The sequence below is a fragment of the Podarcis liolepis genome (assembly GCF_965112155.1).
Source record: "Podarcis liolepis genome assembly, chromosome: 5".
Classification (NCBI taxonomy): Eukaryota; Metazoa; Chordata; class Lepidosauria; order Squamata; family Lacertidae; genus Podarcis; species Podarcis liolepis.
In genome coordinates this window covers 23,994,523-24,011,999 of record NC_139556.1, presented here as the reverse complement: position 1 = coordinate 24,011,999, position 17,477 = coordinate 23,994,523, and the positions used below count along the sequence as shown (strand labels likewise).

Genomic DNA, 17,477 nt, shown 5'->3' with positions numbered 1-17,477 from the left:
TTGGGGGCACTGTGTTTTTTAAAAAGCGCTTTTCAGGGGTCTTGTGGGACAGCTAGCCACATTAAATATGCCTCTTTATCCATGTGCTAACTTCTCCAGCAAGTTGTTGTATTTTGTTTATTCTTATCGTTATCATTATTGGACAGCCTTTTAAAATAAAACTGCTGGAAGGCTGAGTTGAGGGGGGTTTTATATAGGTGTTTTTATTGCTGCAGGTTATAAACTCTTGCTAGTTTTAAGTTATGCTTGTCTTTAACAGATACGCTATTTTAATTATTTGTTTTATTGTACAACAGTTTGGGCATTTTGTGGAGAAGAGGCCAACAAGCTTTATATATAAAAACAGATAAGAAGCTTGGGAAAAGATAGCACTGTCAAATAGAATATTAGCGTCACAGCAGATTTGAAACGAGGGTGAAATGACCCATTTCCTTCTAATACTAATTAGGCTGCTTTAAAAGTACATGATAATTTTTTCTAATTGGCTTCTCCTGACATACTACAAACAACAACACAAAAAAATCAGACAGGCAAAAAAAAATCCACCATTGCTTCCCACTAAAATTAGTATTTCTGCCTTATATACTATACTAAACTGGACATTGTACTTTGCCTGGCGAGACATGACATATTCACTTAGCCGTGGAGCTTTCTATTTATTTACTTATTTATTTATTTATTTCATTAAATATTTCTTCGCTTTTCAGTAGTGATCAATTCTCTGTGCAGATTGTCACTTATAAGCTGATAGGCAGAAGAGACAAACGCCACAACTTATTCCCGAATTATAAGTGGCTCCTAAGGCAAAATATTTCAATGGAAACATTGTTTGAAAATGGTGCCACTGTGACCATAGTGGAAGAGTTGTATGGTTGAAAGATGGTCTCTTAGACAGGCTCCACCTTCCGCATAATCAAAAGGGACAGAGCCAGATGCTGTTGAATTTTCCAGAACAGCAGGTTTCCCCCCTCATCAGTAAAGGTGCTTTGATCATCCTGGAAGGCGGTCTTCTCACCATTCAGGGTCAGATTTTTTTAAAAGAAAAAGAAAAAAAACCCTGCAGATTTGTCATTCTATAATTGATGAAGGAAGGCATTATCCATAATTGATTAGCACAAATGCTTTGTTGACAAAAGACGTGGGTGGTTAATAAATGGCATATTCAGGCTATTATCTGGATTTTGCTATTTTAGGACAAGCCCCCAAGTCAGTAGCAATCAAATGGCATATAAGGAACCTTAGTGAAAGGCTCACGCTCAGTGATTTCAGAGTAGTTGTTTCGTGTCCCAGATAGCTCAGTTGGTTAGAGCGTGGGGCTGATAATGCCAAGGTTGCAGGTTTGATCCCCACATGGGACAGCTGCATATTCCTGCATTGCAGGGGGTTGGACTAGATGATCCTCAGGGTCCCTTCCAACTCTATGATTCCAACTCTATGGTAGGTATGTGGCTAAGAAGCGGGTGCTGCTAGTTCAGCCTGCATGCTGGAAACAGCACAGAGGCGGCACCTATTGCTTTGATCAATGATCTTCACTTAGAAATCACTAAGGGAAAATGATATGGCCCTATTGATCCTACTTTTTCTCTCAGCAACCTTTGATCACAGGGTATAGACACCTGCCAAACTTGCTCTTCTCATTTTTGTCAGGGAGGCCCCAGGGAGGGGTAATGGTCAATTCCCCTTTGTGGGTGCCCTAATGTGGAGGTCCTTGGAAGCAGAGATCTATTCTAGCCTCCTACTCTGAGTAAATGGAAAAGTTATACAGCTCTGCAAGATCATGTTGAAGAGCAACTCCCATATTGTGCTCCAAGATACACGTAACTGTGTTCTGGGAGAAAGAGAAAAGGAAAAATAATTTTAAGCTCTCTTGAGCCCAAGGTACTCACTTGTGAAAGATTTCCTACTCCATTTCTGTATGGTTTAACCAGTCCGCGGACATTAACACACACTTTTTAAGTATGTCCAAAGGGCAGGGATGGTTTTCCAATTTATTTAGAATCTGTTGAAGTTGGTTTTGCTGTTATGATCGAAACCAAGTTCCCATTCATAACATCTAAAACTATCCTGACAGCTATGCAAAGAGCTGATGGAGGCAGGAGCCCAAGCTAAGGCACATCTGTTACTACAAGACTTGTTTAATCGTTTAGCTCTTAAGTAAAAGAAGCAAGATTTATGCGCAACAAGGGAGCCCAGCATTAGGCAGAAAAAATCATCCTGTTTCTACACAAGTGCCTAACTACCAGCCCTACTAAGGTGACCTATTATAAAGGACTTTGGGGCTTGAATGGAGACCCTCCGGGTTCAAGGCTGGGTCTGAGGGTATGCAGGTCTACAGACACAGAAGGGAATCGTGTGTGAGCTTCAGTCCCTGTGACTGACAGGCAAGATTAAGCCTCTGGATTAACCTAGGGTAGGTACTGTATGAACCTCTGGCCACCAGACAAATTGGTCCTAATTTGCCCTGTGAGGCCATTTTTGCCAAGCCATGTTCACCTGCCCCACAACTTGACATCATGTAATTTCAGGTGTGGGGCTAAGTATAGTTGATTTAATTCACACTGAAATGAAAACGTATGCGTATTAATGAAGGCTTAAAATGGAAAATGGATAAATATGTATTTCCCAAGTTTATGATCTGAGATGAGAGGTATGTGCTGAAGAAACACCACAATATCACAGGGCATAGAGAGACCTGCCTCCTTCTATGGAAAGACCTTTCTAGTGAAATTTTACAGTAAAGTATTGCTTCTCCATTTGAAGTAAGAATCTTCCTTTCAGAGGGCGAGAGGATATATGCGATTAAAATTTTCAGATTCACATGGTATAATGTACAGGCTAGGGTTGCAATCCCTGGCACACTCAGTTGGAGATATATATCCACCTAAGCATTGTGGGTCCTACTTCTCGCTAAAGAAGCGTCGAATGATGCTTTAAGAAAGCAAGCTATGGAAGCTCCTGGTTCAAGACTTACCTGGGACAAAAACTCATTCTCAGCCTTATTAAAGATCCCTAGCACAATCACAGGGTTCCAAGACCAGGAGCAAAGCAAATATGTGTTTCTGAAATGGGCTGAAATCTGGATGCCAGGTGCTGGATAGCTCCATCGGTAGAGCCTGAGACTTAATCTCAGGATTGTGGGTTCAAGCCCCATGTTGGGCCAAAAGATTTGTGCATTGCAAGGGGTGGACTAGATGACCCTTGTGGTCCCTTCCAACTGTACAATTCTAGGATTGCATGACTCTAGACATAGAGAAGCCCTAGGAGGCAAGTGAGAATCAAAGGGCTTAGCCACACCTCCGTTTGCCCTGCTGCTTTCCCTCGTGGAAACCGGATCTTTAGCGCTGAATCGGAACAAATGGCAATCAGGTTCTCTGCAGCTTGACGCTTGTTCTGATTTAGTGCCAAGGAGCAGGTTTTCCGGAGGGAATCGGCAAAGCCATTTGAACCCATGCTTTCTAGGCATGGGGCAAACAGGAGTGAGCCCAAAGATTTGTCTGGGGTGTTTAAGCTACAATAGCTCAAACATGCAAATAAGCTGCAGCCAGAAAACATTGAAAAATGTGCACCAGCCTTGTAACATTCCTAAAACTCTAGGTAATTTGAAATATTTTTAATTCTCTTTATATTTCCACAGCTCATCCTTGAGGGGTGTACAAGGTTCTCTCCAGCCCCCTTTTCACCCTCACAACAAAGGTAAGTTAGTCACCAAGTGAGAGTTACACAACTGATTGTGGCTTTGAACCAGGGTCTCCGTCTCCCCACTCTGAATCCCAACACTCTAACCACTACAGCGCACTGGCTGGCATAGGGCTTTCTGTGGAACACACGGCTGTGAGACTCCTTCTCACCATGCAAGCTGCAGTGCCAATTCAAAGTCACCCATGTAAGTTTTTCAGCTTAGCCTACTGGCATAACCTTGGTCTCCATTGTACTCCAACTGAGTTCAGAATTGATCAGGCTGCCTTTGTTCCCATTTAAGGTGAAAAACATTGTCCTTCCCTTTTATGAAGGATGGAAACAACTTTCGCCAGTCACTCTGCCCCAATTTCACAACCACCACCCCCACACACACAAAAACTGCAGCTAAAGAGATGGGCAAGTCATTTGGAAGGAGCAAAGTGTCATAAAACATTGAGCATAGGTGAGACGCATGCATGCAGAGATAGAAAGACAGTATAAAGTTTCCTGTGATCGTTTTCTCCTCTTTTTCATCATTCTTTGTAAACCAGAAAATTAATTACCCGGAAAACAATTCTGTGCACTAAAAAGCAGAATAGGTTTAATGTATAATTTATATATGGAAATGCAGCTGTCAACACTGTGACAAATTACTATATAAAAATGTTGCAGTTACATTTTTCGGTGTTAGTGTGCATTATGTTCATCTTCTGCACAAGACAATCTTCATCCTCTTAATGTTGTTTTGGCGCACAGAGCTGAGCTGCATTCTGAACCCCCTACTCCCAACAAATGACAGATCAATCAAACTGAACAGGCTTTTATTTGCACATGGGAGGGAACTGCAAGAATGCAAGAATGCTCTTGAAGGTCTCCCGAAGAGATACCCTTCACACTGTATTTAAAAACAGTGGGTCTTAGACAAGCGAATCAGAGATTATAAAGTCTTTCAGTCCCAGTGTGAATGGGCCATTTGGGGCACTTCCTACTCTGTGCCTGCAAAACACCTCTGACTGACGTGTGTCTATGCTTCTGACCCCAGACGACTATAGCACACAATTATTTCATAGTCTTTGCTTTGTTTACAGGAAAAACTATATAGTTGTTGTTGTTATTGATTTATTATGCAAATACAAAGCAAAGGCAAAGCGTACATACATCTGGCAAAAATAAAGACAAGAAAAGAAAAGGAAAAGAAAAACACACACACCTACATACAAACAAAAACAAAACAGGTACAAAAATAAATATGAAATGAAAATGGAACAAATTCAAAGAATATAAACAGTAAAGTAAATAGCTAAGAAAGACATCCCAGGGTGCCATTTCTCTGCTGAGCTACTTGCTTTTCTGGGATGGGTTCCATTTGCAATTATTATTATTATTAATGCCCTGCCCATCTGGGTGTGTTCCCCCAGCCACCGTGACATACCCTACAACATTCCTCCAATGACAATAGGGACGTCCTATTCCACAATAATAATTTTATTATTTATACGCCACTCATCTGACTGGGTTGCCCCAGCTACTCTGGGAGGCTTCCAACTTATATAGAAGCATTAAACTTTTTTTAAAAAAAAAAAAAACTTCCCTATACAGGGCTGCCCTCAGATGTCTTCAAAAGCTTGTATAGTTACCTATCTCCTTGACTCACGGGCCAAATAACTCCATACTGCCCAACATTTCTCCAAGGAAAATAGGGATGCCTTAAGGAAAAGTGGGATATTCAGGATCAAATCAGAAACTGGGACAGCTTCTGTAAATCCAGGACTGTCCTTGGAAAATAGGGACACTTGGAGGGTGTGCCATGAAATAATGCAGGCATAGGCAAACTCGGTCCTCAAGATGTTTTGAGACTACAATTCCCATCATCTCTGACCACTGGTCCTGTTAGCTGGGGATGATGGTAGTCCCAAAACATCTGGAGGGCCAAGTTTGCCTATGCCTGAATTAATGTATAATCATGTCCTCATGAAGCATTCAGAGGACAATTTAGAGAGGGAGGGTATTGCCCACCACCCCACTCTAGCCCATTCACACCCCAGTAGGGGGACTGGTGCTGCCAGTAGGCCCTACATTTCTGCTCCGCTAGTTTTACACACTGTTAAGCATTATACAGAAACAATGAGTCTATGGATTACGTGTGCAAGTCGAAAGACACAAATCCCCACGCATAAAGAGAAACAAAGAGTCGTGCTTAATCCATAGAGGAGAAAAAATTCAGAGCTGACTTAATCCCCCTTCATTTCAATGCGACTGAACTGCAACTACCGTATTCTGCACTGGAGCCATTGTGACTCATTGGGCAGAGTTCTAGGCCTTACCTTGGAATGCTTAGGTTCAAGACCAATACACCTGGCAGTTGCCTGGGTGAGGTCTCAGTTTCCATCTTCTTGAGATTTCCTTCACAGGGCAACTGCCAGAGCAGACAATATGAGGAATACACAGACATTGAGACATTCAACTCCCCACAGAAATGACTGGTGATCAGAAAAGCTGTCAAATCTTACTCTGCTTGAGTCTCGCTGTCCTTTGCAGCACAGCCGCCTCTCCCTCCTGCGTGTCTTCCTCTCTCTCCCTCCATCGCCTGACCTGCTCTTCCCTCATCTTGTAGAAGAGGACATGCTTCTGTTCTTCATTCAGTTCGGCCAGTAGCTCCGGGTCAATGTACATATCCCGCAAAATTTGCTGCAGCATGGCAATCCGGTCAAGAAAGCAACGCGTGTGCAGTGGCCAGGTGGAAAAGACAAAATTCAAAACCGAAGGAAAAATACCCTGTCCAGTCCAGCCAACTTAACGCTTTTAGCACTTCCTCAAAAACAACTTGAAATGAAAGTGCTGGCCCTTCCTGAGAGGGATTGGGTTCTCTTTCATGCTCCGATCGCTTTCCGTTAATCGCCACAATAATAATAGCTTGTGTCACCTATCAACAGGTGTCCAATGGGGGGGAGAGAGAGATGGAACAGGAGATTGGCAGGGCGAAGGTGTACAAACAAGGATGAGCCACTCGGATGGTATTAAAAGGCTCCCCAAAAGGGGAAAGAGGATAACTCCTGACAGCTGCCACTTAAATACCTGGAAACAGTTCAGTATTTTACAAAACTGATCCGATTATGGCACGGTGTCCCAGGTTTCTTGCTTCTCATTTCCACGGTGGTGTGTTCCTCTTGATGTAGTGCTGGGGATTTGTGCCCCGGGGTTTATTTTTAAATCTATGATGTCATGGTGAAAAGTAACAACTACACCGGTGATATCTATGTCATTCCAGCGCCTTTTGGGAACTGATCCCTTCCGATAAAAGGCAACACACGTTTACACATTATCTCTAGCGCTGCTTACTCTCCCCGGTCGCTGGAGCACACACCACCACCTGGCTCTGTCTAGGGTCATGTTTACTTACTGCCAACAGACATGGTGATTCAGCACTAACGGATTAAAAAGTTTCTTAAGGGGGTTTTCCCCTCTCTCAAACTTGCAGAAAGGAATGGAAGAGCAGCCCAAAGCTGTCAGGAGGAAAACTTGCAAGGCAGCTAATTAATATTAATTAAGCCAAAGTCTGGCCTTGGCAGTTCAAGCACACTGCGTTAACCCTCCTGCCATCGGTGTGTTTTCCATTCTGCGGTGGGAAGATAGAGACGAGATTGCTTTTTAAGCAAATGGTGACCTTTTGCTGTTTACTGGCATTTTCCTGCTCTCCGTGAAATACTATTGTTAGCTCCTCGGGGTTTCTATTACAATAATTTATATGCAACTAATCAGTCCAGCCTCTAAGGTCTAAGATGTGTAATAATAGATTTTAAAGCATAATAGACGATGGTAAAATTCTGTTAAAATCCCATTTGAAACAGCTAAATGCATAACAAAACTGCCAACCAGTTGAACTCAGGCCACCAAAAGGCCATGGAGATGTTAATAGTCTAACAAGATGCTCAGGCTTCTTTGAATTATTCAGATATCATCAAAATAGTTTTGTAAGACATCTACTCTTTTTTCCCCTTGCTTTTTAGAAAAGATAACTATTTTTTGGATCATCAGAATGTAAGAGTCCTGCTGGATTAGAGCAAAAGGTCAAGCAGGATGCTAAGGGAAGGCAGTCTCTCTGGAACATCAAGAGAACCATTAATTCAAAAGGCTACATGACCTTAACATTAGCTTTCTGACTTCAGATCTTCATCGGCTGAGAGTCACATCCTTGGCCAACTTGTATCGGATTCCTCTATGCCTGTCTTAGGTGGAGTGACACCTTAACCACATCATAGCATTTAGACTGGAACAATTCCAGTGCCTCTAAGGAAGGTATCGTCATACTCGAGAGAACCGAGTCGTATAAAAAAAGGCTTTTCAAAATAAAACCTAAAAGAACCATTAAAAAACAGCCTGATGAATACCAAGCATGCTGAGTAGCCACAGAAAGTTGGGGATAAGAAGCAAATGGGTGTTTTGGAGCCCCTTATAGTTTATACTACCCCAGAGGAGGACTTAGCTGGCTAGCTAGTACCCTGAATAGGAACATTTCTCTTAGAAGGCAAGAATACAACATTTTGTTGCAAGTCTCGGTTGTAATCCAACTTCCATCTACAGTGAAATCCACATCATACATCCAAAGCACATGAATTCCCCCAAAGAATCCTGGGAGCTGTAGTTTACCCTTACAGAGCTGCAATTCCCAGCAATTACAGTTCCCAGGATTTTTGGGTGAAGCTTCGTGCTCTACATGTATGACATGAATGTGACCTAAAAACCTCTGCTCCATTTTCAGCTAAAGAAAACTGCGAAGTGCAGCTATTTCCACCCATAAACTGACCAAAATATCTGCCATAGGCAACACAATACACAGAGCAGTGATATAATAACAAAATGCAAATTCACACAAAGATACAGTGGTACCTCGGGTTACATATGCTTCAGGTTGCATACGCTTCGGATTACAGACTCCGCTAACCCAGAAATAGTAGCTCGGGTCAGGAACTTTGCTTCAGGATGAGAACAGAAATCGTGCGGCGGTGGCGCGGCGGCAGCGGGAGGCCCCATTAGCTAAAGTGGTGCTTCAGGTTAAGAACAGTTTCAGGTTAAGAACAGACCTCCGGAACGAATTAAGTACGTAACCAGAGGTACCACTGTATTGCATTTTGCTATCACATCACTACCCTTTGTATTACAGTTGCCCTTGGTGAAATATTTTTGTGTGTGACTTTTTGCATAGGCAACATAAGACATTGTGGGAAGAGTTTCCCCTCTGTTCTTTGTTCCCACAACTCGGCATTCATACGCATATATTGCTGCTGGACTTGGAGGTTCCATTTAACTATCATAGCTGGTAGCTGCTGATAGAACTATCCCCCCTAATGGAAGGTTTCCAAGCTTCTCACATATCTTTTCCCCAACGTCAGTGAGAATGATGTAAATCAAACAACTTGTTTGTTTTAAGAGGTGGACATTTACTGATCATGATTCAAGGTAACAGAAAAGGGCAAAATTCTCTAAATGATTATTCTGGTCAAGGTCTTTCTTTTTTCTTTTTGGCAGAAGCTTCCTTGGCAAAATTCTACAGTCAGTTTACACCACCAAGAAAGCTTTGTGTTAATTATCAGAGCAGTTCAGCATCGGAATGAGTGGATCACTCTCTGCCAGGTTCACGGGTGTTCATTTGTAATTCTGTCCTATTCCATTTCTGCTTTAATCTGTTATTTTCTTTATATAAAAAAACTCATAAAAGATTTTGAAAATTTGTATTTACAGTTGCTGACAAAATATACATTTCTAAACAAATTTTCTCTCAAATTATGCATTTCTAAAATTGATTTTTCCTAGAATATACATTATTATAGGCATTTTGGTACATTTCATAGAATTGTAGTACTGGAAGGGACCCCAAGGGTCATCTAGTCCTGTAATGCAAGAATCTCAACTAAAGCATCCAAGGCAGATGGCCATCCAACTTCTGCTTAAAAACCTCCAAGGAAGGAGAGTCCACCACCTCTTGAAGGAGTCCATGCCACTGTCAACAGCTTTTGCTGTCAGAAAGTTCTTGCTGCTGTTTAGTCTCCTATTTTGTAATGCAAAGCCATTGGTCTGGTCCCTACTATCTAGAGGAGAAAACAAGCTTTCTCCATCTTCCATGTGACACCCTTCAGATACTTGAAGATGGTTATCATATCTCTTCAGTCACCTATTTTCCAGGCTAAACATACCCAGCTCCTTCAACAGTTCCTCATAGGGCTTGGTTTGCAGATCCTTGAGCATCTTGGTCACCCAGAACTGGACACAGTACTTCAGCTGTGGTCTCACCAAGGCAGACTAGAGCAGTACTATTACTTCCCATGTTTGGAACACTAGACTTCTGTAGACACTCTCTGCTTCTAATGCTCATTGGCAGCATGAGGGATAGATATAAGATATATGTTCAGAAATACAGTAAAGGTTCGCTATCTATGCTAGCATTTGATTGACGTTGGAGAGAAATTGAGTTGAGAAATAAGATTAAGGGTACATATTGATATAGGAATGTATCAGATAAAATGTAAAGAAATATACAATAATAAGAGTACATTCGTTTGTAAAAAAGGAATATACAACGTGATTGACAGGAAGTCTGTAGTGTTGGTACATATATGATTTTGGAATAGTTTTTCTCTTTTTTTCTCTCCCCCCCCCTTCTTTAGGTATATATATATTGTATATAAATTTTGTATACATGTTGAAATTCATATTATAATAAGCCATGTAATGTAATATGACAATGTATACATATGTAACACAAGAATGTTAATTAAAAAAAATGTTCATTGGCAGCATGAAGACACCCATTGGCGGAGTATTTTCTTCTTTTTATTTGCAAACTTACCTGCATGCCTATTTTTGTACAGTTTGTTCCAGTTTGCTTGTGGGCAGCAAAGTCCCTGTTGGCTCCTCTTGCACATCAACTCCATTGAGTGGAGTAGAATTTGGGGAGACTCACAACAACCTCTCTGCTTGAGACTGGTGATGACTTCCTTGAACAGGGGAGCTCCATGGGTTGTTCCCACAGCCAGCTCCATCGACAGGAATTGGAGGGGTGTAAAGAGAGAAGGTAAAAGAAAGAAACATCTTCCCTTCTTGCCCCACACCTCTCCCTTTGATTTTTTTTTTATGGTACATGCTTGTCTGAGATGAATTCAACAGAATGATTTTAGGTTAGTTGTGGAGGTTACAGTAGGGAAGCCTCTGATAGGGATTGGATGAGCTATCCTAATGTCACAGGTTGGAAAAGTAGGCAGAAGTGTATCCAGCTATCATTGCCTGGACTGCTTAATCCTACAGAAAAGCAAGGCAGGAAGAATCAACAGAAGAAGCAGAGGTCTCTAGGGAAAGAGAGTGGTCTGCAAAATTGCAGCAGCCTAGATTAGAAAATGAAAAGGAAGATCTACAGAGCTGCTGTCAGGGCAATTGGTTGGGGTAGAATGAATAGGATGGGTGCCACCAAACATGACAGGACTGACCTACCACACAGCAGGAGGGGGGATCCCTCCAAGACTATTAAATGCAGAGTCTGAAATTAACTAAGCACAAAACTGGAAAATAATTTCAGAGGAAAGAAGGAAAGCTGAAAGAGAGTGGGGGCAGAAAAGAGACCCGCACAAGCCTAGGGATCTGTAGAAGGGATGAAAGATGAAGCTCACATATTGATTTGAAATAGCCAGCCAAATCTTTGACTTAAAGGTCTCTTGTTACCTGCTGCTTTAATGTTGTCACTCAGCATTTGGTAAACTTGGTGTCTAGGCCTTTGCCTTATAATTCCCCTTTCTTCAAATAAGAGCAGAATTGTTGTTTTCTAGAGCAAAGTTCAGAATGTATTACTATGCGCGTGGTTGCTATCACTGCATAGCACATGAAGTTTTGTCGGACCAGCTGTTTATATACCACTTTCACAGACTGAAGGCTAAGCTCTTGGGACTCTGTCCATATACAAAAATTACCTATTGAATTCAGGAAATAGTGTAGAGGTGCCCTGTTTATGTCTGACAGTCAAATGTTAGAGAAGCCTGTATAAATCCTCTAAACTATCGTGCTTTTGTAACAAATTACTATTATTATTAAGCAGATATTTTGCATATAGATGAACAACACAGCCTTCAAGCTGGACACAGCATAGTTGTACAGCCAAGTGCAATTGTCTCAAGTGAAAGTAGGTGTAACATAGCAACTGAAGGTATGTGTGTCAGCTCGCTCTTATCAAGCAAGAAGCCACTAGGCAGCCTTAGATAGTAAAGCTTGTAAATGTCATTGGAGAAGATTTATGTTACAGGATCTTCAAGCATAGGGGTGGGGGGTTAGCATCTCCAAGACACAAAATAGCTACCTAGCCAATATATTCTCCAGGTCATCCAAAAGTCAATGGGTCAGATCTAGACTAAGTTAGGTGCAACAGGACAACCTAGTTATGATTTGTGCTATGAAATCCATGGAATTTCAGTGCAACTAAATTAGTCTGGATTCTACCCAGTGTATTGGTGACCCTCAGCAGGGACAGCTTGCCCAATGGGGTGCAGCCAAAGCAGTAGCCACTCAGCAGCCGTGTCACTGCCACTTACTGGGAGAGGAAAGGGGAAGATGGTGGCCAAGTTGGGGTTGCATGGGCAGACTGGTGGTGCCAATCCAGTGCTCCCAATGGGAAGCCCACACAGCTCCATTGTTGCTGCTGTCTCACCCCTCTCCTAAGTGCTAATGTCGTTGCTGCCTGGAGATTATTGATGTGGCTTCACCCCACCAAGCAAGTGGCTTCTGAGCCCTCTCTAAAGATCACCTGGGAGCCATTGTAGAATCGCAGGCAGATTCTACCTACTGTGAACTTTCATGTAGTTTATTTGTTGGTGACACAGACTTCTGTAGATATTAATAAGAGGAGGAGGAGGAGGAGGAGGAGGAGGAGGAGGAGGAGGAGGAGGAGAAGAAGAAGAAGAAGAAGAAGAAGAAGAAGAAGAAGAAGAAGAAGAAGAAGAAGAAGAAGCTTTGAAGACAGCATACTCTGAGCTCTACCTTTAGCCAAGGAATCCTTGGAAGTCTCCTCCTGCCATCCAGCTTACAAATACCATGGCAAGTGAGAGATCAACCTGGCCTCATTCATTGGGAGGAGCTGTCTTGATTCCAAAAGCCCCCTTCCTTATCTTGATTCCAAGAACACTTGACTCCAACTGCCAGTTGCCCACCTCTGGAACAGCACCAACTGCTATTAAAGCCACCAACTGCTCTTCAAGCAAGAACATCACGAGGGAAATTGAGCCTGGATGCAACTGGACATTAACTCCCATGTAACTCACCATTTTGTTCTGGCCTTGAAGGACTGACCACTCTCCTCTACCTCTTCGCTTCCTTTGTGTCTCTTTATATAACCCTTATGGCAGTACCCTTCTCTCTTTCAATTGATGAGAGTCATTTTGAGAGGCTGTCATTGTTTGAAAAGTAGGATAAAAATATAGTATTATTTTTTATTTGCTTTTCATAACAAGCCCATGAAGAAGAAGAAGAAGAAGAAGAAGAAGAAGAAGAAGACGACCTCAATTCCCATTTTACAGATGAGCACAACTGATGCTTAGAGAAAATAACTTCTACAAGATGACACTTCTGGACATCAGGTCAATGCCCTAACCAATTGATTGTGCTGACTTTTATCACAACTCCTTACTTGGCAAGGTACTTGAGTTGCCAATGTAGTTTTAACCTCATATCTCCAGATCATTCACCCAGCAAAAGGTTAGTATCTCATGTTCAGTTGCCTTTAACCTTGAGATATAGATAGATAGATAGATAGATAGATAGATAGATAGATAGACCGACAGACAGACAGACAGATGCATTCTATTTCCTTCCTATTGCTTTGAAAATTGTATTGGGGGGGGTCTGGGGTCCATAGCTTTTGTCAGATTTTCAAAGGTTACTGTGAGCCAATAACAGGTTAAGCAGCACTGCTTTAACTGGTAATCTACCTTATTCGCTCACCTTGATTTTATATTTTCACATAACTTCCTTTCTCTAAACTAAACAGCTCTCTGGCTAAAACGCAAGAATGCTGAAGCAGCACAAAAAGAATTTTATTCAGAGTTTATGACATAGCCAAAGCCCACCTCGGCTGTGACATTTATATAAAAACAGTCAGGTACTGCATATGTGGAAAGGAAGATGGAGGGGGAGACCTTCTGAAATAGAGAGGATGTTAGAAATAAAAATCTCAATCCTAGACCAAGTACATGACATATACAAGATCATGACATTTCATTCTGGATTAATTGGCCTGGAATTACTACCACTGCTGTATTTACAATTAGTAATCTGTATTAAAATTGTAATCCCACATATTGTAGTATTTTGCCATTTTAGGGAATTAGGCAGTTAGCCTAGCTATGGTACTGAATTTTCAGAATTCAGGATTTTCAGAGGTTTTCCTTCTTAAAGCTTGCTCTTTTTGCAGGCGGGGGGGGGGATTAAACCTTTGTCAAACCTTCTGAAATTGTCAATGTTTGAATTGATACCTCTTGGTGTCATTTTTAGGCAACAGTTCTCATTCGGTTCTATGTTTATCATGGGGTGTACAAGTCACTCAGGTACTAGATAACAGGTGGATGTCATTATGTTATCACACTGACATATCCTGTACTGACGGGGTGAATCAGATGCCAATGGGAAGCCTGCAAACAGGACATCACTGAGGATGAGTAAATAATTTTTTAAAAAAATCACATGGTAGAACCAATCACATATCATACAGAAAGGGTGATGTCATGACAATACTGACTATAGCAGGCATAGGCAAACTCGACCCTCCAGATGTTTTGGGACTACAACTCCCATCATCCCTAGCTAACAGGACCTGTGATCAGGGATGATGGGAAATGTAGTCTCAAAACATCTGGAGGGCTGAGCTTGCCTATGCCTGGACTATAGGGCAATGCAATTGAAATATTTACTGACAGTGAGCAACTATTCTAACCAGAATTCTGAGAAACAAAAATGAACAGAGTACTGACTTAACTAGTGCTAATTGTGAGTACTGACTTAACTAGTGCTAATTATGCCAGTTTGGTCTCAGATTGGTTTAAATTCTGCACCCTACATCAGGGGTAGGGAAATGGCCTTCAAAAATTTCTAGAGTGGCCCACCAGCCCTCTACCCAATTTATCAGTGGCATCAGTTGCAGTATCAGCAACAGCAATTGTAAAACACCCTTGGATGAAGCAGCGGTATATAAATTTAATAAATAAAATAACATGGGTGGTGAGGAATGTACCTGAGAACTTTTGATTCAAATAAAAGAACTCTATTTAAATAGATGCACTCAATTTATATACAGTGGTGCCTCGCAAGACGAAATTAATCCGTTCCACGAGTCTCTTCATCTAGCGGTTTTTTCGTCTTGCGAAGCAACCCTATTAGCGGATTAGTGCTATTAGCGGTTTAGCGGCTATTAAAGGCTTAGCGGCTATTAAAGGCTTAGCGGATTAGTGGCTAAAAGGCTATTAGCGGCTTAGCGGCTTAGAAAAAGTGGGGGGGGAGCAAAAAAAAATCGGAACACTCGCAAGACGTTTTCGTCTTGCAAAGCAAGCCCATAGGGAAAATCGTCTTGCGAAGCAGCTCAAAAACGGAAAACCCTTTCGTCTAGCGGGTTTTCCGTCTTGCGAGGCATTCGTCTTGCGGGGCACCACTGTAAACAGTGTAGTCCAAAGAAAAATACTCCACAATGTATATTTTGGATTTCTACCATCTTTATGTAACTTCCAAGCTATCACTAACCTTGAGGAGGTATGTACTTCCAAATGCATCACTATTTGAAACAATAAAACGCTCTGAGCAATTTTTCTCAGTGTTCTCTCTAGCAAAGAACCACCCACCTACCAGATAAACAGATTGGCTTTAGAAAGCCAGGTGGGCAAAGTGGTATCAGCAGTGCTGGTGTATATAGAGTGGCATTCAACTCAGTTTTACTCAGTGTAAACCCCTTGAAATTAATGGACTTAATGAGGCCATGGCCATTAATTTCAATGGGTCCACTTTGCATAAAACTTAGTTGAGTCCCCCCTTCAGAAAGGTTCGCCGTGGAGGGGTGCCATCATTGCAGCCCTTGGAACATGACAGCTGTTGCTGCCTACCTGCCATTACCAGGTAAGGAAAGGGGCACCAAGGTGGGAGGCCCACCTGAGAACCCACTCACACCCAGAAACAGACCTGTTCTGGTGAATAATAGGTCCCACGATCCTCTGCATTTCACAGGGGTTCCTTAACAGACAAGGTCGAAAGAGTACCTTGCAGGTAGAAACAGGTGGGTGGTGAATAAACCCTAATGCACAGCTAGGTTCAGATGGGGTGGGGTGTCTGATCACTACAGCACAAGCATCTAGTGAATTCTGGTTCCCAGGCTTTTCTACCATGGCCAAAAAGCTGTTGCATACACTTCAGTATAAAGCTTCACATCTCTCTCAAGTATACTAATTGCCCAGGCTGAAGTGGCAATACAGATGTAGAGCATCATCGGCTGCGAAAAGGGCGCCCAGATTTTCCCCACAAAGGGCTTCCAACACGTGGCCAGGAAAAAAGCAAGCAAAATGTAAAACAGAAATGGGCTCTCATAAAAAGTACACTCTGAATATATAAATGCAGCAATGAAACTGCTAGCACATTTGCAAAGCAAAGCAGGGTCTGGTACGATTTCAAATTGTATGGGAGACCTCATGTTGAGATACCTGCAATGCAGGGGGCTGGACTGGATGACCCTCACGATCCCTTCCAACTCTACAATGCTATGATGCCATGAGAAAGGGAGGGAAAACACAAGCTTTTATCTAATTAAATTTCAAAGTATAAGTATGAGTCAACCGGCTAGCTAAACCGTGTTAAGGCATAACAAAAGTCATATTATCTCTTGATTATGCACCCATAAATACTGTTTGCATGTGGCACATTAGAGGTGCACAGCATTTATTATTTTGTGAACCTTGGAAACATAATGGTTGTGTCACCATAGACCATGGAATCTGGGATCAAGCAGTGGGAGAAGCAAGCTGACAGCCTGAGAAAGGGGTGAGGGCGATAATGTTTTATTTGTGGCTGTCTTCCCACGCAGAGAAGCGTCAATGAGAAAAGAAAATGCAAGCGAACACTCACCCAAACAAATCTTCCCTGCCTCCGATCTACCCAAACGCTACTGTCTATTCTTAAAAATGGAATACCGAAACCCTGTTTTCTCCCCACCCTGCTTTAATTATGGATGGTTTGTTTGTCTCCTTTCATTTTCTATTTCGTTTCCCCTTTCAAAGGACATAGTTAAGTCTATGGTGCCCTCTCATGGCCAGCCTACATGGTGCTTTCAAATAGGGGGAAGGGAGAGTCTTGCTAACTATGGCTCCACTTATCTGCTGTAAACTGCCTTGGAAAGTGTGATTGCATGCCCTCCAATGCCTTGAAGACAAAATCCAGGATGCCATCTTTCTGGGCACCATCTTCCCATTTTTATCACGAGAGCACGGCAGCCATCTTGGGTGCCATGATCTTGTGCAGTTATGCGCCGTGGCCTCTCCCCCCCCCCCCCCGAAAAAGTGCTTTTCCATGCACAGTGCCACAAAACACACATTTTGGGTATACCATGCAGCATTGCAACCCAAAATAACACTTTTTATGGGGGAAAGCATGCTACAAAATCGTGTGAGATCAGGGCAACTAAAATGGCTGCCATTCTTTCACGATAAAAAACGGAATGTCCTGGTTTTTCTGGAACATTTGCAGGGGATGTGATTGTGAAAGGATGAGTGTCAATATTGTAAGTGAACTAATGT

The 17,477-nt window shown here is 42.2% G+C and overlaps 1 protein-coding gene and 1 long non-coding RNA gene across 5 annotated transcripts in view; one reads left to right on the top strand and one right to left on the bottom strand.

Annotated features, from left to right (window-relative positions):
- Positions 1 to 11,612, bottom strand: part of SH2D4B (SH2 domain containing 4B) — an 89,750-nt gene extending 78,138 nt beyond the window's left edge. For 3 of the 4 annotated variants that reach the window (XR_014525919.1, XM_083502758.1, XM_083502762.1), the window contains exon 1: positions 6,189 to 7,686. Coding sequence is in view for 3 of the 4 variants with exons in the window: in XM_083502758.1 (XP_083358884.1) it covers positions 6,189 to 6,375 (187 nt within the window). In the remaining variant the exon portion in view is untranslated. Of the gene's footprint in view, positions 1 to 6,188; positions 7,687 to 11,388 lie in introns of those variants that run through there. The other variant, XM_083502759.1, reaches the window with a different exon arrangement.
- On the top strand, positions 6,662 to 8,063 carry LOC310706717. The gene is made up of 2 exons (XR_014526108.1): positions 6,662 to 6,762; positions 7,686 to 8,063. It is a non-coding gene; the product is annotated as an uncharacterized lncRNA (long non-coding RNA).
- Positions 11,613 to 17,477: the final 5,865 nt, after the last annotated feature.